The sequence below is a fragment of the Theropithecus gelada genome, chromosome 5, assembly GCF_003255815.1.
Source record: "Theropithecus gelada isolate Dixy chromosome 5, Tgel_1.0, whole genome shotgun sequence".
In the NCBI taxonomy this organism is placed as follows: Eukaryota; Metazoa; Chordata; class Mammalia; order Primates; family Cercopithecidae; genus Theropithecus; species Theropithecus gelada.
In genome coordinates this window covers 166,348,601-166,371,791 of record NC_037672.1, presented here as the reverse complement: position 1 = coordinate 166,371,791, position 23,191 = coordinate 166,348,601, and the positions used below count along the sequence as shown (strand labels likewise).

The 23,191-nt window shown below is 34.1% G+C and overlaps 1 protein-coding gene across 5 annotated transcripts in view; it reads left to right on the top strand.

The window, feature by feature from the left end:
• NEK1 (NIMA related kinase 1) overlaps nt 1-23,191 on the top strand; it is a 194,621-nt gene that overhangs the window by 79,514 nt on the left and 91,916 nt on the right. For 3 of the 5 annotated variants that reach the window (XM_025384760.1, XM_025384759.1, XM_025384757.1), the window contains 3 exons: nt 14,662-14,745; nt 15,199-15,276; nt 15,838-15,933. In XM_025384760.1, the coding sequence (XP_025240545.1) occupies nt 14,662-14,745; nt 15,199-15,276; nt 15,838-15,933 (258 nt within the window). Of the gene's footprint in view, nt 1-14,142; nt 14,227-14,661; nt 14,746-15,198; nt 15,277-15,837; nt 15,934-23,191 lie in introns of all 5 variants that reach the window. The other 2 variants (XM_025384758.1, XM_025384756.1) reach the window with 1 other exon arrangement.

The window sequence follows — 23,191 nt, the reverse complement described above, 5'->3', positions numbered from 1 at the left end:
TACATTCACAACGTTGTCTTCCTTGATTTCTATTTTGCTCTTTTTTTATTTTTAAATTTTTACGGATACATAATAGTTGCACATATCTGTGGGGTACATGTGATATTTTGATTCAAGCATACGATTTGTGATGTCTTGTTTTTTGAGGTAGCAACTTAAAACATTGAATTGAGACCTTTCTTCTCTTCTGATAGTGGTATTGCGTTTTGTAAATTTCCCTCTAAGCATTGCTGTAGCCATATTCTACAAATTTTCTATGTTGTGTTTTCATTCTCATTCAGTTCAAAATGTATTCTAGTTTTTCTTGAGATACCGTCTTTGGCCCATGGATTACGTAAAAGTATTCTGTTTAATTTCCAAGTGTTTGAACATTTTCTTATTATCTCTGTTGTTTTCTAGTTTTATTTCATTTTGGTCATAGGACATGCTTCGTAGAATTTCAGTTAGTCCTTTTACATTTGTTAGGGTTTGTACTTTGATCTAGTGTATGATCTGTCATGGTGAATGTTCCACATGTACTTGAATGGAATGGGTATTCTGCTGCTGTTGGGTGGAATATTAGTTTTATTAGATCCATTTGGTGTATGTTTTATTCTTCTTGATCCATACTGAAAGCCTGTCTACATTCTATTTGATACTAAGGAAGTCTTCAAATATAATTGTGGATTTGTCTGTTTCTCCTTTTAGTTCTGTCAGTTTTTTCTTTCTTTGTTTTCTTTTGCAGTGTAGCAAGTTACCACAGTTTAGCAGTTTATCTCACAGTCTCTGTGGATTAGGAGTCTGGGCACAGCTTAGTTAAGTCCTCTACTTAGAGTATCACAAGACTGTAATATGGTTAGCCAGTATGCATTCTTATCTAGAAGCTCATTTGAGGAAAAATTTATTTCCAAGCTATTTCATGTTAGAGAATTTATTTCCTCATGGCTTAATGAACAAGGGCCCCAAGCTGCTTGCTGGCTGTTGACTTGAGGTCTCTCTCAGTTCCTAGGGGCCACCTGCATTTGTAGAGACATTTCTTGACACATGGACATCTTCAACATGTCTACTTACTTTATCAAGCAAGGGCAACCTGTGGAGGGTGTATGCTAGCAAGGGTAGAATGGTATATAACGTGACAATTACAGAGTGACATCCATTATGTTTGTCATAGTCTGTTGGTTAAAAGCAAATCACAGGTCCTCCCCACACTCTCAGGAGGGGATTTTACAAGATTATAAACATTAGGAGCTGGGCATCATGGAGGCAATCTTAGAGGCAGTAAGGCATGTCCTTGGTATTTTTTTGTTTTGAAGATTTTTTTTATGGTAATATACCCATTCCAGCTTCTTTCGTTTACTGTTTGTGTGGTATATCTTGTTCCCTTTTACTCTCAATTTACCTGAATGATTGATTGAGGTGAGTTTTTTATAGTGAATTTATGGTTGCTTTATGTGTTTGTAAAAAATCTAGTCTAACAATTCCTGTCTTTTCATTAGTGTGTTTAAGTAATTATATTACAATTATTATACTTAAAGACAATATAATTATTGATATGTTAGGATTTACATCTCACATTCTATTATTTGTTTTGTGTTTATACTCTATGATTTTGTTTCTCTTACCATTTTCCTGCTGCCTTTAGATTATTTGGACACTTTTTAATATTCCATTTTAATTAATCTATTGTGATTTTGGCTATATTTTTCTTTTAGTATAACTTCTTTGTGGTTGCTCCAGGGGTTAAAAATACATACTTTTTACAATCTGTTTATAAACAATATTATACTATTTCAGTTGGAACATAGAAATCTTTCCAACATAGTAGCCTCTTTACCCTCTCCCCTTTATGGTGTAGTTCTCTTGTATTACATTAGCACACATTAAAATAACACCAGGAAATGTTATACCTTTGCTTTTAACTGTCAAACATGTTTAATAACTCTAAGAGAAAAGGAATACTTTGTTATATATTTATACAAATACTTATTTCTATTACTTTTCGTTGATTCCTAATGTTTCAAGTTTTCTTCTTCTTTCCCTTTCCCTGAAGAGATTCCTTTAGCAGCTCTTTGAGATCAGGTCTGCCAACTATAGATTCCTTTACTTTATTTGAGAATGTCTTGTTTCATCTTCATATCTGAATGGTGTTTTCACAGGATGCAATATTCTTGGTTGACTGCATATTTCTTTTCTCACGTAAAAATGTTACTTTCTGGCTTTCTATCCTCCATAGTTTTCAGTGGGAAATTCTTACATGAATATTCAAATGCTTTTTCTCCTGTAGTTAATGTTTTGTTACCCTCTGGACACTTTCAATATTTTTTCTTTGTCTTTAGTATTCAGCAGTATGATTAAGTCGTCTCTGGAAATGGATTTTTGGGGATTTATTCTATTTATGGTTTGCTAGTTTCTTGAATTTACAATGTTATGGATTACACGAAACTTGTCATGTTTTAAGCCATTATTTCTTCAAATATTTTTTCAACACTGCACTCTTTCTCTTCTTCTGGTTCTCTGATGGCATGAAATGTTAGACTTTTTGTTTTTCTCCCACAGGTTTGTAAACCTTTTAAAGAGGTTCTAACAGATTCAGGTCTTAAGCCCAATATGTGTTTCCTGATATTTTAAAATATCAAATAAGCCTGAACAGTTATGATTAAATTCTGAGTCTGAAGGATTAACCCTCTGGAATTGGTAACCTGCTATAGTTAAGTTGTTTGAACAGTACGTTTTATTAACTGTTTTGGGAAACCACAGTGAATTAAAACATGCTTTCTATGGGCAAATGTAAATAGTTTTTAGGTTGAATTATAGGTTAAAGAAATGTATTTCAAAATAATTTTATATGCTTTTATTTACTTTTGTTATTATTATTATTATTTTTATTTAGAGATGGAGTTTCCCTCTGTCACCCAGGTTAAATTGCAGTGGTGCAATCTATAGCTCACTGCAGCCTCAAACTCTTAGGCTCAAGTGATCCTTCCACCTCAGCCTCCTGAGTAGCTGTAGCTGGGTCTACAGGTGCTTGCCATCATGAGTGGCTAGTTTTTTAATCTTTTTGTAGAGTTAGGTCTTGCTGTGTTGCCCAAGCTGGCCTCAAACTCCTGGCTTCAAGTTATCCTCCCATATCAGTCTACCAAAATACCAGACTACGTGCATGAGCCACTGTGACTGGTCTCATGCTTTTTGATGAATTTAAAATTTTCCCTGTATAGGTAACTGAAACTTAAAAAAAAAAAAAAAAGAGGCGGTTTAGGGAAACTCTGTCAAGAAGACTTCAAGCCAAATGTTATTTGTTGGTGGTGGTTTTGTATTTATGTGTGTGTCAGAGGGAAGGTGGATTTGCTCTGGCCATTATTAATAAAATTAATTAAAATGACTGTAAATCTAATCCTGATAGTAAGTCTTTGTAGTGGGAATTTTTATTCCAGTATTACTGATTTCAAAACTGGCCCAGAGTTACCAGTACTTTGCCTAAGATTACGTAGTAATGCCCAGAAACAGGGTGCAAACCCAGAATGTCTGACTTTCAAGATTATGCTTTTAGCCGTTTTACTATGTTGTTTGTTCCTTTTTAAATGGCGTATTACTATTTGCTTTAGTTTAAGCAAAACTTGTAGATATGGCAGCATTGCAAAGCAAGGGCAGGCAAATATTTTTCCTGTAAAAGGCCAAATAGTAAATATTTTAAGCTTTAAACCATATGGTGTTTTGTACAACTGTTCTACTCTGCCATAGTAGTAAAAGACTAAACAAATGAGTGTGTCTGTGCTCTAGTAAAGCTTGATTTTGGAAATAAGACAGCAGACTAGATTTGACGTGTTGATAATAGTTGCTGATCTTTGCTATAGACTATCCTGTATAGTAAATTAGTTCTTCAACACTGTTTATTTTGAAAAGATTATTTTCTTCAGATCTTCTTTAAAAAATATTCCTTTATTATTCTAAAATAATGTTTGGGCTGGGTGCGGGTGGCTCATGCCTGTAATCTCAGCACTTTGGGAGGCCGAGGCAGGAATTCGAGACCAGCCTGGCCAAACATGATAAAATCCCGTCTCTACTAAAAATAAAAAAATTTAGCCAGGCATGGTGGTGCGTGCCTGTAATTCTAGCTACTTGGGAAGTTGAGTGTGGCAGGAGAATCTCTTTAACCCGGGAGGTGGAGGTTGCAGTGAGCCAAGATCGCACCACTGCACTCCAGCCGGGGCGACAGAGCGAGACTTGTTCCCAAAGAAAATGAAATAAAAATAAGATAAAATAATGTTTGGTACATAGAAAATAATATGTATAATATATGTGTAAATTAAAAAGCAAAATAATATACCCAGAAGATTGAACACTAATAAGTAGCTTGTGTACTCTTCCCTAACTCAAGGATTGGCAAACATTTTTCTGTAAAGGGCCAGATAGTAAGCATTCATGGCTTTGCTTGGCCATAAGGTCTCTATCATAGCTACTCAACTTTGCATTATAGCACAAAAGCAGCCATAGGTAATGTGTAAATCAGTAAGCATGAATGTGTTCCGGTAAACTATTTATGGGCACTGAAATTAGAATTTCACATAATTTTCATGTGTTATGAAATATCCTTCTTTTCATTTTTCCATACCATTAAGAATTTGAACACCATTCTTAGCTTTTGGACCATACAAAAACAAGTGGTGGGCTGGATTTGGACCATGGACCATAGTTTTCCAACCATTATGTCATCTTTTTTTTCTCCACCTTTCCCTTTCCCTGCGGGTAGCCATTATCCTGAATTTTGAATTCATCATTCCTGTAGATTTCTTAAAATACTCTTTTTCACACACATATGTGTGATTAAACAGTACCTTGCTCTGTTTTATTTTTGAGTATTATAAAAATTATACCGTTTATAGACTGAGACATTTTTCATTCAACATTTTTCTTTTTTTTTTGAGATGGAATTTCACTCTTGTTGCCCAGGCTGGAATGCTGTGGCACGATGTTGGCTCACTACAACCTCCCCCTCCCAGGTTCAAGCAATTCTCCTGCTTAGCCTCCCAAGTAGCTGGGATTACAGGCATGCACCCCCACACTCGGCTAATTTTGTATTTTTAGTAGAGACAGGGTTTCACCATGTTGGTCAGGCTGGCCCCGAACTCCTGACCTCAGGTGAGCCACTGCGCCCAGCCCATTCAACATTTTTCTAAGATTCATTCATATTTTCAAGTATTGCTGTATGACATTCCATTGTGTGACTGTACCACAATTATTCTCCTGACAGTAATTAATTATTTAGGTTGGTTCCAGTTCATCTTTGAACATTCTTGTAGATATATCCTGGTACACACGTGCAAGAGTTTTTCTTGGTTGTCTTCTGTTGAATAACCTAACAGAAGAACCTCTGAATTTTACAAAAATGATGAAGCAGCATCATTTCCCTTGAGAAATGTTACTTTCTTATTAACTCACCTTAAATCATACTGTTTTTATTTATACTAATGGAAAACCTACCTTACAAAATGTGCAGTTAACTGTTAAACTTTTCATTCATTCTTTCATTCATTCATTTAATTTTATACAAACATTAATGACTGTAATATGTTAAGTTTCATGCTAGCAGGAAAATATAAGCGGTAAAGGAGATAGACAAGTAAACCAACAATTAAGTAATAGTAACTATTTTTTGAAAGCTTATTATGCTAGGCATCATGTTAAGCAATTTATATGCATTCCCTCTGTATTAGTCTGCTAAGGCTGCTGTAACCAAAGACTACAAAGTAAGTGGCATCAACAACACAAATTTAATATCTCAGAGTTTTCAGGGCAAGAAGTCCAAGATCAATGTGTCAGCAGAGTTGTTTCCTTCTGGGGGCTTTGAAGAAGAATCTGTTCCATGCCTCTCCTTCCTACCTTTTGGTTATTGGATGGCAATTTTTGACCTTCCTTGGTATATATTACCAGCATCCTGATCTCTGCCTTCATTTTCATGTCATGTTCCTCCTGTGTGTGAGTCTGTCTTCAGATTTTCCCTGTTTATAGGGACACCAGTCCTACTGAATTAGGACCTGTCCTGATGACCTCATTTTAACTTGTCAAACATCCTATCTCTAAATAAGGTTAATTCTGAGGTACTAGGGGTTGAGACTTTAACATATGAATTTGTGAGGGGCACAGTTCAACATAACAATCTCTTAGTCTTTCCAAAAATCCTGGGTAACTCTGTCAAACTTTGATGTGCTAGTCACGTTATAGAGTATGTTGCAGTGTAAAAACCCTAGCTATCAAAAAGTAGTTTCTGCCCAAGTCCAAAAAGAATGGTATAGACTCACTTTTCCCTGTCCCTCTAAATCTAACTAAATACCCTGGAAATTATTTAGCATACAATTATAATTGGATTATAAATGCCAGAAAGAAGGTGAACTGGCAAGAGACCTCAGGACTTGAGAAATAACATTGGAGTTCTCTGGGTTTTCTGTCTCCCGTATATCTTGGACCGGGTATTAGAGAGGCCTGCAACCCAGATCCACTATAGACAAAAAACAATATTAAACAAGAAAAGCCTGCGCTTACTCACCAAAGGACTGGAAAAGGGAAATCCCAACAAAGATATGGAACCTCAACATTTTCCTGACCCCAGGGACCTGATGAATGATTCAAGCTCAGGATAGTGATGAAGCCTCAGGCTATCCCAGCCCCCCTCCACAGCTTGTTCATGGTACCTCCACCATGGAAGTCTCCCAGGAAGAGCTGGTAGCCCAGAGAACCAACTTCCATTCTCGCAAGACAGCAGCAGCAGTGATTGAGTAGGAGCTCCAAAAGCACCAGAAGAATGAAGCAGACCAGAATAGTATTACAAGTTTTCAGAAAACCGAACTGCAATTAGAACTAAAGCCCACAAAAGTAGGCTAGAAGCTGATTGCTAAACTTTGACAGGCTACTTCCTGCATAAAATAAATTAAGCAGGACTATGAGTCTTCTGACATAATAACTTGTCAAACCAAGCTGAATGCAGCAAAAACACAATTTGTGTGAGAAATGACATGGATTTGACATTCACATCAAGATGAATCAGATGTAGGAATTACCTGACAAGGGTTTCAAAGTTGCTGTGATAGAAATGCTTACAATCAATTATCTTAAATTATCTTAAAATGATAAAAAGGGAAAACCTCAGCAAACAAATAGAAGTTTTAAGGAAGAATTAAATGGAAATTATAGAACTGAAAAACACAATAATCAAAATTAAAATTCACAGATTAGACTCAGTAGTACAGCGGAGATGATGACAGAAGATAGAATCAGTGAATTGAACAACAGAGTAAAAATACTGAAAATTATCAGTCTCGAGAATTTATAGGACAATACAAAAATTTAACATTGTATCTTCAAAGCTTAAAGGACAGGAGAAAGTGTGTGACTGAAAAATATATTTGAAGAAATAGTGACTGAAAATTTCTCACATTTGGTGAAGACATAAACCTACAGATTTAAGAAGCTGATCAAACCCTACAATAAGATAAACTCGAATCCACACTAAGAAATGTTTTTAAAAAGACAAATCTGAAAAATGGGAGAGAGATATTACACATTCCATATGAAGGTACACCAATTTGAATAACAGCAGGTTTCTCATCTGAAACCGTGGAGTTTAGAAGGAAGTAGTACAACATTTTTCAGGTGCTGAAAGAAGAAAAAGTACTATCAATCTTTAATTCTATATCTGACCAAAACTGTCCTTTTGGAATGAAGTGGAAATAAAGACATTCTCAAATGCAGGAAACTAAAAGAATTTGTTTGTAATAGAGCAAAATTAAGTTACTAAGGACAAAGAGATAAAAAGAGACATAGTGACAAAATAATCATGCATTAAGAAGTTATTGCAATCCTAAATATGTATACACCAAATAACCATACTTTAAAATATAAAGAGCAGAAACTAATAGAGCTGAAAGAATAAATAAACAGGTTCACAATTATAGTTGGAGACTTGAACATCCTACTCGCAGCAATTGATAGAACTACTAGACAGAAAATCAGCAAGGATATAGAATAGCTAAACACCATCACGAACCACCAAGATCTAATTTGCACTTACAGAATATTCTACCCCACAATAGCAGAATACACATTTTAAGCACCCATCAACAGTTCAAGATATTATACTGAATTATAAAATCTTTACAAATATAGAGAACAGTGGAATTAAACTAGAAATCAGTAGCAGGAAGGTGACAGGAAAATCTCCAAATATTTAAAAATTAACACACTTTCAAATAAACCATGGGTCAAAGAGGAAATCTGAAAGGAAATTTAGATATACATAGAACAAAATGGAAATAGACACACAACACACAAAAATTTGTGAGATAGAGCTGAAGCACTTCTGTGAGGGAAATTTATAGCACTAAATGCAGACAGTAGAAAAGAATAAATGTCTCAAATCAATGTGAATTCCTCACTCAAAATACTAGGGGAAAAAAAAAGAGCAAAATATTCCCAAATCAGGAAGAATGAAGGAAGTAATTAAGAATAGATATCGTTAAAATTGAGACCAGTAATACTAAAGAGTAATGTAATGAAACAAAAAACTGACTCTTAGAAACATAAAAGTGAAATTGATAAGTCTCTAGCAAAATTGACAAAGATGAAAAAGAGAAAAGACACAAATCACCAATATCAGGAATAAAAAAATGGGTATAATTACAGATCTTGTAACAATTAAAAGGATAAATTCAACTTTACATTCATAAATTCAACAACTTAGAAGAGATGAACCAATCTATAAAAATCATAGACTACCAAAACTTACCCAAGTTGAAACAGATAGCATAAATTGCCCTATAACTGTTTTAAAAATTGAATTCGTGATTCAGAAGCTATTGAAAATCTCTGGGCCTAGATAGTTTCACTGGAAAATTTTACCAAACATTCAAAGAAGAATTAACACCAATTTGATACAACACTACAATCTGTTCCCAGAAGTAGTAGTGGAGTGAATACTAGTCAACTCATTTTGAGACTGTATTACCCTAATACCATAACCAAAGACAGCATAGAAAAGCAAACTACAGAGCAGTATCTTTGATGAAGTTAAATACAAAAATCCTCAATAAAATTTTAGTAAATTATATCTAGCCCCAACCAAGTGGAATTTAGTCTAGATGTAAAAGTATTTTACAGTATTAAAAAATCAATGTGATTCACCATATCAACAGGCTAACAAAGGAAATTCATGTGATTACATCAATTGATACAGAAAATCTTTTGGAAAAATTCAGCACCCATTCATGATTTAGAAAAATAATAACTGTCAGCACACTAGAAATACACGGGAATGTTCTCAACCTCACAATAGGCATCTGCAAAAACCCCGCATCTAATATTATACAGATGGAAGACTGAATGATTTCCATGTACAATTAGGGAAAAGGCAAGCATGTAACTTTTACCACTCGTATTTGACATTGTACTATAAGTTGTAGTTACTGCAATAAAGCAAGAAAAAGAAGAGGCATACAGAATTGAAAAGATCAAATAAAGTTGTTGCTATTTTGAGTTGATATGATTGTCTGCATGGGAAATCCCAAGAACTCTACAAAAATACTCCTGAAACTAAAAAGTGAATTCATTATAGTTGCAGGATACAAGATCAGTACACAAAAATAAATTGAATTTATATATCTTGACAATGAACAAGTGGAAACTGATACAAAAAAAATGTGATGCCATTTACAGTTGTTCCAAAGAATATGAAAAATAATTCTAACAAAACATATGCAATATTGAATGCAATTAAATGACAAAATGCTGATGAAAAAAAAAATTTAAGAAGACCTAAATACTTGGAGAGATACATTGTTTATGAATCAGAAGACTCACAATAGTAAAAATGGCGATTCTTAAATTGATCTATAGAGTTAACGCAATCCTTACTAAAATCTCAGAAAATATTTTTTAATGTAGACAGGCTTATTTTAAAATTTATACAGAAAGTGAAAGACCTTAAAGTAACTAAAACAATTTTTAAGAACAACAACTTGGGAAGAATAACTCTTCCTGATGTTAAGGCTAACTTATAGCTACAGTAATCAAAACAGTGTAGTAGTGGCAAAGGGATAGACACATAGATCAGTAGAACAGTATGGAGAGTCCCAGAATAGTTGTATACAAATATATATGCCTAACTGATTCTTGACAAATACATAAAAGCAATTCAGTGGAGGAGGAGTACCTTTTCAATATTATTGTGGGAGGAACTGGACATCCATAAGCTCTATCAACCTTGACCTAAACCCCAAACCATATAAAATAATTACCTCAAAACAGATCATGGGCTTTCATATGAAACTAGAAAACTTCTAGTAAAAAGAGAAGAAAATTTTGGGACCTAGTACTAGGCAAAGAGTTATTAGACTTGACACCAAGAGCATAATCCAAAAAAGGAAAAGTTAATAAACCGGGCTTTATCAAAATTTTAAAATCTGGCTCTGCAAAAGACCCTGTTAAGAGGAAGAAAATACAAATTACAGATTGAGACAAATATTTGTACAGCACTTATCCAACAAAGGGCTTATATTTAGAAAATATAAAGAAGCATCAAAACTCAACATTAAGCATAAAAGATCCAGTTAGAAAATGAGGAAAATTTATAAAACATTTCACCAAAGAGGATATACAGATGGCAGGTAACACATGAAAAGATACCCAAATCATTTGAAAGATACAGACTTAAACCACAATGATGTTATTACTTCACACCTATCAAAATGGCTATAATAAAAAAATAGTGATAAAACCAAATGCTGATGAAGTTTTGGAGAAACTGGTCACCTATACATTGTTGTATGGAATGTAAAATGATACAGTCATTGTGCAAAATAGTTTCACAGTTCCTTTTTAAACTAAAAATGGACTTCATACCAAGAACCAGTAATTTCATTCTTGTGCATATGTTTCAGAGAAAAGAAAACTTGTTGTCACTTAGAAACTCATTCATGAATATTCATAGAAACTTTATTTGTAATAGTAAAAAACTTAAAACTACCCAAATGCTATTTAATGGGTAAATGAATGAAAAGACTGTATCATAACACTATATCCACCCCCATGGAATACTGCTTTGCAATGAAAAGGAATGAACTATTGATGCATTGCAATACCATGGATGGACTAAATATAATTATATTGAGTGAAAACAGTCTCTAAAGGACACATACTGTGTGAGTCTACATAGAAATTATGACATAATTATCAAGATGGAGAACAGTTTAGTGGTTGATGGGTTAGGGATGGAGGTAGTGAATGTGGCTATGAAGTGTTCCAGTAATAATACAGCTAAGTGTCTTGATTAGGGTGGAATTAATATAAGATGACATGAATGACAAAATTGTGTAGATGCATGGCACAAATAGAAGATTATGTCTATAATTTGAGTCAGTGTCAGTTTCCTGATTTTGATGTAATGTAGTTATGCAAGATGAGAAATTTGGGAAAGGCTGGGTGAAGGGGCGCACAGGACCTCCCTGTATATTCTTTTCACCTTTCTGTGTATCTATAATATTTCAAACTAAAAAGGGTTTAAAACTTCAGAGTAACTCAGATTCTTCTATTTCTCAAATCTCATGAAAGAAAGTTATCTTCTATAGCAATACTCAGTTCACTACCATCCACTCCCCTTAACTCTGTAGATTCTCCCATATGCCTTTTCAGAATTTATCTCACATCTTTGCCCAGCGCTGCTTATTTCTTATTTTCCTTCACTTCCCCAACTCTTTGACCTATATATATTTCAAAAGCTCAAATACTGATAAGCTATTGCAAGGACCTTCTTGAAGAGGGAAGAAAACTGAGTGAGTAAAGGCCCTTTGTCATGCTGCAAAAGAAGAAAGGCAGGGCATGCTCTTACAGTAATACTTTTTTGCTCTGGTACACCCGAGAAGTAGATGTTTTTATGCCTAGACTTAACAACAAGTTTAAGCAGTTTTGTTTAAGATCAGCAGTGTTTATGTGATGTTGACAAAAACAGATTTCAGAGTCTGTATGTATTTCATGTTCGTAACTAAAATATACTGCCCTTCCACAATTATAATGCACTGCTACTGTGAAAGGTATCTATAAAGAAATGGTATGGAAGGTCAAAGGAAGCACACTTAACTCCCTAGAGAAGGCTTTGAAGAGGCTTCTGGGGTGATATACTTGGTTTGAGTTTTGGAAGATGAGTAGAGTTACCCATCTTAAGAGGATGAGTGAGATCATGGTACAGTCTACAGACCACAAGTAGTTGTCATGTAGGATTTATGACTGAGCAGTGGCAGAGATGAGACTTGAAATGGCTAGATCACAAGTGGCTCTACTTGCCATTCAACAGAATGTGAATTAAAGTCTGAAGATAATAGTAACCATTGAAGGATTTGTGTGGGATTAGATGTGAAAGAGAAAGGTTACTCTCAGTGCATTGTAGAGAATGGAATTGTGGGATGTGAGACTAGAGGTAAGATAAGTTGGGAAACTCATTTAGCAATTTAAGAGTCGAAAGAAGAGAGGCTGAGCTAAGGCAGAAACTGAAATGATAAATTATAGAATTATTAGGAGATAGAGTTGGTAATTTGGCATATTTGAGTATAGTAGGTAAGAGGCAAATGTAATTCCTAGTTTGTTGAGTGACTGATCATGTTCCATAACTGAATTGGGAATAAGATTATATAGTAAAAAGAAGGATAAAGTCAGTTTTATAAATTGTCTGAGGTAGCTTTGCTGCGTAAACAGTTGCCCAGATGTCAGTTTAACATATACAGAAAGCTGTAAAGAGGAAAGGGCTACAAGGTTTGGGAATTGGCAGCATATGTTAAAGCCTGGGGATGAGAAGAGAAGGAGGGCCAGAAAATGAAACTCTAGAAAATATTGACATTCAACAACAAGCCAAGGAGAGAAAAGCCTGTGAAAAATAGTGACAACTGGAAGAACCCAAGAGAGAGTGGCGTTATAAATACTGAAAGAGAAGACAGACTTTTTAAAAATGTGTGCATTATAGAACGTTTGTATAGTGGAGTGTTATGAATAGTATAGAGTCACTTAAGAATAGTGTTCGTAAGGAATATTAAATGGATGTGGGAAGAGATTCAGGATATAATATTGTCTGGATAACTAGTAAAATACCAGTTTTATAAAAATAAACATGTATGTATTATACATATGCAGAGAAGGAAATTTGGAAGACAGTACCCTCAAATTTTAAGTTTCTCAGATGGCAGAATTATAAATGATTCACATTTTTAAAAATAAACTTTCTATAATATGTATTATGTTATGACAGAAAAAATACATATATAAATTAAGTGGATTCAGTCAAAACTAATTTCCAGTGGAAATGTTAAATGCAAAAATCACTTAAAAGTGTTCATTTCAATTGTGAAGTAGAAAGTCATTGCTGACCTTAGAAAATTTTCAGAGTCATAGTGGGATCAGAAACTAGATTGTAGTGAGCTAAAAAAATGACTGGGAAGCAGGAAAATTGAGATGATGAATATAAAAAGTATACATTCAATAAGCCAATAAAAAGACATTTGACAGGAAAGTGGGACTAAAGAGGTTTTTTAAGAGAAGAACTTGAAGCATGCTTGTACGCTGAAGGAAGAGAAAGTATATAAACTATGTTCAGAAATGAGTCCGTTTGTTATTGGGTTTAACCATTTGCTGTATAGTAACTGAACATGCCTGAGTGCACTGGAGAGTTTGATTGAGATCTCTTAATTAATATACAACTGATTTGTTGAATTCAGAAAAAGTGATCTCAAATATCTTATTTTGTATGTGTTTAATATATATGTAGACATATGTCTAAATGGATTGGCTGTTTATAGAGGAAAAATTTGGATTGGGGTTTAACCTCCAAAGCCATGATTTAAAACAAACAAAACAAAACAAAACAAAACAAAAACCCCTCTTAAGTGACTAATACAAAGATAGCTGGTCTCCGTTTTGAATAATTGTGTTTGGGGCTTAATTGCTTCCTTCTGTTCTCACTGAATATATATTTCAAGTTGACATAGGAAAACACCAGGGTTTGTTATCACAGTTTATCATCAAGAAATGGTCAGTACTTGCCAAAAGAAATAAAGTAGCACCTGGATATTCCTTGGTAAGATAATAATGTAGCCTTAGTCATTCTTTAAACTTAGTACATTAAATGATAAACAGGGAATCCTGCAAAACCTGGCAGCTATGTATGGAGGCAGGCCCAGCTCTTCAAGAGGAGGGAAGCCAAGGAACAAAGAGGAAGAGGTATGCTTCCCGCATGTTCGCTACCTCCATCACATAGCCATTTTTGAATTTATTGCCTTCTTTTCTTGCATGGTTTAAATTCTTAACAATCATTTGAAGATTTTGTAGGTCTATAGGGACCTGTTAATATATTTTTGACTGACATTCTGTGTCATAATTTTGACCCGTAACTTACTCAGTATTATGATTTCAGTTTCTTTTCTTTTGATTAAATTAAAAATATTTAATTTTATGATGTATTTCTTTCTTTTCAGAAATAAATTGTTCTTAATTAAACACTTGAAAGCTAATATTACATTTCCATTAACCGGATTTCAGAACTTTTATTTCTTGTGTTCAAATTAACACTGTTCCTTAAATTTAAAAAAATCTAGCAGTAAAAATGTCAATAGCTTTACTTTACATTATTGTGTTGGGGTTTTTGCCTCTTTGTAGGTTTATCTGGCAAGACTGAGGCAAATAAGACTACAGAATTTCAATGAACGCCAACAGATTAAAGCCAAACTTCGTGGTGAAAAGGTAGGTTGAAAAGCTATTTTTTTGAAGAAATTGAATGATATCATAGTAGATTAACATTTAAAATGCTGTACCATTAACAACAACAACAACAACAACAAAAACTGATGATGATAGTGGAAGTTCAAAGATCAGAAAACTACACATAAAGTAAATCTTATTTATGTGATGTTAAATTGATAAGACCATTTGTTCCTGAGGAATTCTGAGAGGAAAATATAACTAGTATTCAGGGGAGGATTGCAATGCATTTTATGTCATTATCTTTTTGTTCCATTGTTCTTAAAGGCTGATAGTGGTGGAGAGTTCAGTTGTAGCTTTAGGAGAAAACTAACAGTGTTAAATGATTTCTGTTTTATATTTTTAGATTTTAGTTTATTCATTATCTTTCACAGAACTCTGCACTCAATTTGATGATTCTATCCTAAGTGATTTGCTTATCTACTTATTTTGTAGAAAGAAGCTAATCGTTCTGAAGGACAAGAAGGAAGTGAAGAGGCTGACATGAGGCGCAAAAAAATCGAATCCCTGAAGGTATAGAATAGAAATGATACAGGTTTTCTTAGAGAAAATTGGAAGCTGAGATAGAACATTGTGTTCTTAAGTTTTGCATAGTTATATCACTTTATACTCTTCCTTTAATTTTTCTTTCATCTTTCTCCTCCACTTTTTGGTTTCTAAAAATAGTATTTTTCTCTTTTTGTATTGTATTTATGAAAATAGATAAAACCATGGCATAAATACGTGAAACTATCATATAAGTAATCTCGAAAAAAATGGTAACCTTAAAAATGAAAAATATGCAAATATACATCCCCATGAAGGTAAATGAAGTCTATGTATAATAATTGTTTTAAATTTTTACATTTTTTTGCCTTTATTTTCACTCAACAAATATTTATTGAACACCTGCTGTATGTCAAGGCTGGTTCTAGGTGCTAGAGATTTAGAGTGAGCTTACATTTTTATTGTAAGACCACATGCATACTTCTTTTTTGGCTAATAAGTAAATATCTTCATAGACCTGGCCAAAAGAAATAAAAACCTGTGCCCTTCTTTCTGGTAACTCATTTTGTTAATTGTTTTTATTTTTAGGCCCATGCAAATGCACGTGCTGCTGTACTAAAAGAACAACTAGAACGAAAGAGAAAGGAAGCTTATGAGAGAGAAAAAAAAGTGTGGGAAGAGCATGTAAGATTTAGCTCATATTCTTAATCCTGGTTGTATTAACATTTTTATAGCTCTTCCTGGATAGTACATCAGTATTAATTTTCTAATGCTTTTTTTTATGTGTGTTTTTTCATTCTCATTCTCTCTCTCACCCTTTCTCATTACCTCTCTCAGTCTCTCTCTCTGTCTCTCTCGCATTTAAGAATAATTAGTGTGGAAGTCATTTGGGAGATTGATTTGAAGTCAGAGCTAATTTATTTTATTTATTTATCATTATTATTTTTTGAGATGGAGTCTCACTCTGTCACCCAGGCTGAAGTGCAGTTACACGATCTCGGCTCACTGCAACCTCCGCCTCATGGGTTCAAGCGATTCTTCTGCCTCAGCCTCCTGAGTAGCTGGGACTACAGGTGCATACCACCATGCCCGGCTAATTTTTGTATTTTTAGTAGAGACGGGGTTTCACCATGTTGGCCAAGCTGGTCTCAAACTCCTGACCTTGTGATCCACCGACCTTAGCCTCCCAAAGTGCTGGGATCACAGGCATGAGCCTCCGTGCCGGGCCCTTATTTTATTTTAAAATTTTTAATTTACTTTTGCCAAGTAGCTTATCAACATCCCAGCCTAATTTAATGACTACATCGTCTTTCTGCCACTGATTTATAATGCTACTTGTAAGATTTATTAAATTCTTATATATACCAGTGAATGAATCTATAACAAGTAGGTATCAAGCTATATCTTCCTTTGGGCTTTCTCCTTTGATCTATTACTCTGTCTTTTCTGCCAGTACCTCATTGTATTAGTAATTATAGATTTGCAGTATGCTTTAATTTCTAATAGAATTCTTTCCTCATTTCCCCTTTACCCTCTTTTTTTACACTTATTATTGTTAGTTATTTACTCTCTTTTTCTTTACCAGATAAATTTTTAAGGTAATTATTGTTTCTTTTTTTTTCAATCTTGTTGTAATTTTGATTAGTATTATATTAAACCTACAAGATAAGAAGAATTGACATAGTTATAATAGTTTATATACAGAAACAAGTTAAATTTCTACATTTACTCAGTTTCTTTTATATCTCTTACACAAATTTTGATCATTTTCACATTTATCTGTTGTATTTCTTATAAAGATTATTTCTAGATAGTTTATAATTCCGTTTCAGTCTTCAAAGGTTTTTTTTCCTAACGGAATATTGCTAATATTTGCAGACATTTTGGGTTTTTGCTTATCCTCTTATCCAGTGAGTTTGTCTATTCTGCCAATTTTAAGTAATTTTCTGGGTTTTAGCCTACAACTAGATCATTGGCAAATAGTCGTGATATACATCATAGTAACAACAGTTCCTGTAGTTTATTGCTTATTATATGCCAGGCATATTATAACCACTCTACTATTGACCCATGAACAACATGGGGGTTGGGGCACTGGCCCCTTGCACAGTCAAAATTCACATGTAACTTTTGATTCCCCACAGACTTTACTACTGATATCCTACTGTTGACTGGAAGCCTTGCCAGTAACATAAGAGTAACATATATTTTATATGTTATATGTATTATATGCTGTATTCTTACAACAAAGCTAAAGAAAAAATATTATTTAAAAAATCATAAGGAAGAGAAAATATATTTACTATTTTTAAATGGAAGTGGATCATCATAAAGGTCTTCATCCTCATCTTCAGGTGGAGTAGGCTGAGGAAGGAGGAGTAAGAGGGTTGGTCTTGCTGTCTTGGGTGGCAGAGGCAGAAAAAAAATTTGTGTGTAAGTGGATTTGTGCTGGTCAAACCTGTGTTGTTCAAGGATTAACTGTATATTTATTGTTTTTTTTTAATCCTTACAACTTTACAAAGCATATATAGAAAGGATAAAATAATTATATAAAATATCTCCAACTAACGGCAGAACAAAGATTTGAACGTGAATCTGCCCAATGTTGAAGACTTTTTCTTATGCTGTTTCCCCTGCTTTCTGTAAGTTGTGCCTTATAAAAAAATTTTTTTTACTTTTAATTTTTGTAGGTACATGGTAGATGTATATATTTATGGGATACATGAGATATTTTAATACAGGCATAAATGCATACTAATCACATTAGGGTAAATGAGGTATCTATCACCTCATGCATTTATCCCTTCTTTGCATTTCAAACAATCCAATTACACTCTTTTAGTTATTTTAAAATGTACAATAAATTATTGTTCACTATATTTACCTTGTGGTGCTATCAAATACCGGATCTTATTCATTGTATCTAATTTTTGTACCCATTAACCATTCTTACTTCCATGCACTACCCTTTCCAGCTTTCGGTAACTGTCATGTTCCGTTTCCATGAATTCGATTGTTTTATTTCTTTTAGTTTCCACAAATAAGTGAGAATATGCAAAATTTGTCTTTCTGTGCCAGGCTTATTTCACTTAACGTAATAGAACTCCACTTCCATTCATATTGTTGCAAATGACAGGATCTCATTCTATTTTATGGCTGAAGAATACTCCATTGTGTATATGTCCCACAATTTTCTTCATCCATTCACCTGTTGATGGAGAATTAGGTTGCTTCCAGATCTTGGCTATTGTGAATAGTGCTGCAATAAACACGGGAGTGCAGATATCTCTGATATACTGCTTTATTTTCTTTTGGGTATATACCTAGCAGTGCGATTGCTAGATTGTATGGTAGTTCTATTTTTAGTTTTTTGAGGAACCTCCAAACTGTTCTCCATAGTGGGTATGGTAGTTTACATTCCCACCAACAGTGTATGAGTATAAGAGGGTTCCCTTTTCTCCACATCCTCGCCAGCATTTGTTATTGCCAGTCCTTTTGATAAAAGCTATTTTGACTGGGGTGAGATGATATCTCATTGTCATTTTGACTTGTATTTCTCTGATGATCAGTGATGTTGAGCACTTTTTCATATACTTGTTTGCCATTTGTATGTCATCTTTTTAGAAATGTCTATTCAGATCTTTTGCCCATTTTAAATTGGATTATTAGATTTTTCCTATTGAGTGGTTTGAGCTCCTTATATATTCTGGTTATTAATCCCTTGTCAGATGGGTAGTTTGCAAATATTTTCTCCCATTCTGTGGGTTGTCTCTTCACCGTGTTGATAGTTTCCTTTGCTGTGCAGAAGCTTTTTAACTTGATGTGATCCCATTTGTCCATTTTTGCTTAGGTTGCCTGTGCTTATGGGATGTTACTGAAGAAGCCTTTGCCTGGACCAGTGTCCTAGAGAGTTTCCCTAGTGTTTTCTTTTAGTAGTTTCATAGTTTGAGGCCTTAGATTTAAGTCTTTAATCCATTTTGATTTGATTTTTGTATATGGCAAAAGATAGGAGTCTAGTTTCATTCTTCTGCATGTGGATATCCAGTTTTCCCAGCACTATTTATTGAAGAGACTGTCTTTTCTCCAACGTATATTCCTGGAACATTTGTCAAAAATGAGTTCACTGTAGATGTATGGATTTATTTCTGGGTTCTTTATTCTGTTCAACTGGTCTGTGTGCCTGTTTTTATGCCGGCACCGTGCTGTTTTGGTTACTATAGCTCTGTAGTATAATTTGAGGTCAGGTAATGTGATTCCTCCAGTTTTGTTCTTTTTGCTCTGGATAACTTTGGCTATTCTGGGTCTTTTGTGGTTCTATATGAATTTCAGAGTTTTTTTTTATTATTTTTACCAAAAAATTTGGTAATCTGATAGAAAATGAATTGATTCTGTAGATTACTTTGGGCGGTGTGGACATTTTAATGATACCAAGTCTCCTTCCATGAGCATTGAATGCACTTCCATTTGTTTGTGTCATCTATGATTTCCTTCATCAGTGTTTTGTAGTTCTCCTTGTAGAGATCTTTCACCTCCTTGGGTAAATGTATTCCTCTGTATTTTTGTGTGTTAGTGGCTATTGTAATGAGATTGCATTACTGATTTCATTCTCAGCTTGAATGTTATTGGTGTATGGAAATACTACTGATTTTTGTACAATGATTTTATGTCCTGAAACTTTACTGAAGTCGCTCATCAAGTCTAGGATTTGTGGTGGAATTGTTAGAATTTTCCAGATACAGAATTAAATTGTCCACAAAGAGATAATTTGACTTTCTCTTTTCCTATTTGGATGTCTTTTATGTTTTTCTCTTGCCTGATTGCTCTGGCTGGGACTGCCAATACTGTGTTGAATAGGATTGCTAAGAATGGAATCCTTGTCTTGTTCTAGTTCTTAGGAGGAATCTTCCAGCTTTTTGCTCATTCAGCATGATGTTGGCTGTGGGTTTGTCATAGGGGGTTCTTAATATTTTGAGATATCTTCCTTTGATGCGTAATTTGTTAAGTGTTTTTTATCATAAAGGGATGTTGGATTTTATCAGATGCTTTTTATGTGTATATTGAGGTGATCATATTCTTTTTTTAAATTCTGTTTATGTGGGGAATCACATGTATTGGTTTGTGTGTGTTGAACCATCCTTGCATCCCAGGAATAAGGCTCACTTGATCATACAAATTTTCATTTTAATGTGCTACTGGATTTAGTTTGCTATTATTTTATAGAGGATTTTTGTATCTATTTTTATCAGCAATATTGGTCTGTAGTTTTCTTTTTTTGTTGTGTCCTTGCCATATTTTGGTATCATGATGAAATTGGTCTTGTAGAATGAGTTAGGGAGGAATCTCTCCTTAATTTATTTTCGGTAATTTCAGTAGGATTGGCATCAGCCTTCTTTGTATATTTTGTGAATCTATCTGGTCCAGGACTTTTTTTTTTATTGGTAGTTGTTTTGTTTTGTTTTGTTTTGTTTTGTTTTGTTTTTATTACCGATTTAGTTTTGTACTCATTGGTCTGTTCAAGGTTTCAGTTTCTTCCTATTTCAATCTTGGGAGACTGTTTCCAAGAATTTGTTTATTTCCTAATTTTATAGTATGTGCACATAGAGATGTTCATAGTAGTCTCTGAGGATCTTTTGTATTTCTGTGGGATCTGTTGTAATGTCACCTTTGTTATTTCTGACTGTGTTTATGAATCTTCTCTTTTTTTCATGTTAATCTGTCCAGAAGTTTATTAATCTTGTTTATCTTTTTAAAGAACCAACTTTTGTTTGATCTTTTCTATGGCTGTTTGGTCTCAATTTAATTTAGTTCTGCTCTGATTTTAGTTATTTCTTTTCGTCGGCCAGCTTTGGGTTTAGATTTTCTTCTTCTAGTTCCTGTAGGTGTGACATTAGGTTGTTAATTTGAGATCTTCCTATTATTTTTGTATAAGCATTTAATGCTGTAAACTTTCCTTTTAACTGCTTTTGCCATATCTCAGAGGTTTTGGTATGTAATGTTTCTACTTTCATTAGTTTCAAAAATTTTTTTTAAATGTCTGCCTTAATTTTATTGTTTCCCAAAAGTCATTCAGAAAGCAGGTTGTTTACTTTCTATGTATTTGTATGGCTTTGAGAGTTCCTCTTGGTATTGATTTCTATTTTTATTCTACTGTGGTCCAAGAAGATGCTTAGTATGATTTATTCTGTGGTTGTTTGCTGTAGTGTTCTGTAGATGCCAGTGGGGTCCAACTGGTCAAGTGTCCAATTTAAGTCTAGAATTTATTAGTGTTGGGCCTTGATCAGTTTAATGCTATCAGTGGGGTGTTAAAGTGTGTCCGCTATTATTGTATGATATTATTGTATGTCCCTTTTCTTAGATCTAGTAGTAATTGTTTATAAATCAGAGTCCTTATGTGTTGGGCACATATATATTTAGGATAGTTAAATCCTCTTGTTTAATTGAACCTTTTATCATTATGTAGTGCTTTTCTTTGTCCTTTTGTACTGTTGTTGATTTAAAATCTCTTTTATCTGATACAAGAGTAGCAAGCCCTGATCTTTTTTGTTTTAAATTTGCGTGATCATTCTCCATCCCTTTACATCAAGTCCTTTGGGTATCATTACATGTGAGATGGTCTCTTGAAGACAGCGGAAGGTTGGGTCTTGTTTTTTCATCCAATTTGCCATTCTTTCCTTTTAGTGAAGCATTTAGGTCATTTATGTTCAGTGTTAATACTGATATGTGAGGTTTTCTTCCTCTCGTAGTGTTAACTAGTTGCTTTGTAGTCTCAATTGTATAGTTGCTTTATAGTGGCAGTAGCTTTGAACTTACATGTACTTTTGTGGTAGCGAGTATCATTCTTTTATTTGCATGTTTAGAACTCCTTTGAGCATTTTTGTAGGGCCTATCTGGTGGTGACAAATTCTGTTAGCAATTGCTTGTCTGGGAAAAACTTTATTTCTCCTTTGTTTATGAAGCTTACTTAGCTTGGCAGGCTGTGAAATTCTTGGCTGGCGTTTCTTTAAGAAGGCTAAAAATAGGCCACCAATGTCTTCTGGTTTGTAAGATTTCTGCTAAGAAATTCGTTGTTAGTCTGATGGGATTCCCTTTAAAAGAGGCAATTTAGTTCTTTTATCTAGCTGCCTTTAAGATTGTTTCTTTCACATTGACCTTGGCTTGTCTGATGACTGTGTGCTTTAGTGATGGTCATCTTATATAGTATCTCACTGGTGTTCTCTGAATTTCTTGTATCTGCATATCAATCTCTCTTGGAAGACCGGGGAAGTTTTCCAGAATCATACCCTGAAATATGTTTTCCAACTTCCTTACTTTCTGTTTTTCTCTTGCAGGAATGCCAGGAATTCATAGATTTGGTTGCTTTACATAATCTTATATTTCTTGAAGGCCTTGTTTGCTTTTTTAAATTCTTTCTCTTTATTTTTGTCTGACTGGGTTAATTCAAAAGATCAGTCTTTGAGCTCTGAAATTCTTTCTTCTGCTTTGTCTAGTCCGTTGTTAAGGTTTACAACTGTATTTGAAATTCCCATAGTGAGTTTTTTAATTCCAAAAGTTCTGTTTGGTTCTTTGTTAATATCATTATATCATCTTTCATGTCCTGGATCATTTTTCTGGCTTCTCTGTATTGGATTTCAACTTCCTCTCAGATCTTGTGGAGTTTCCTTGCCATCAATATTCCAAGTTCTATATGTATCATTTTAGATATTTCAGTCTGCTTAGGATTCATTGCTAGGGAGCCAAAACGATCCTTTGGAGGTGACAAAGCATCCTGGCTTTTTGTACTTCCAGAGTTCTTGCACTGATTCCTTCTCATCTGACTGAGCTGGCAATTCTTTTTTTGGATTTGTGTTTATTTGGATGGAACTTAATTTTTTCCCCTTGAAGGTATAACTGTGATGTATGTTGTATGTGCTCGATTGGCTTCTTTTCTGGGTGCTTTCAGGGG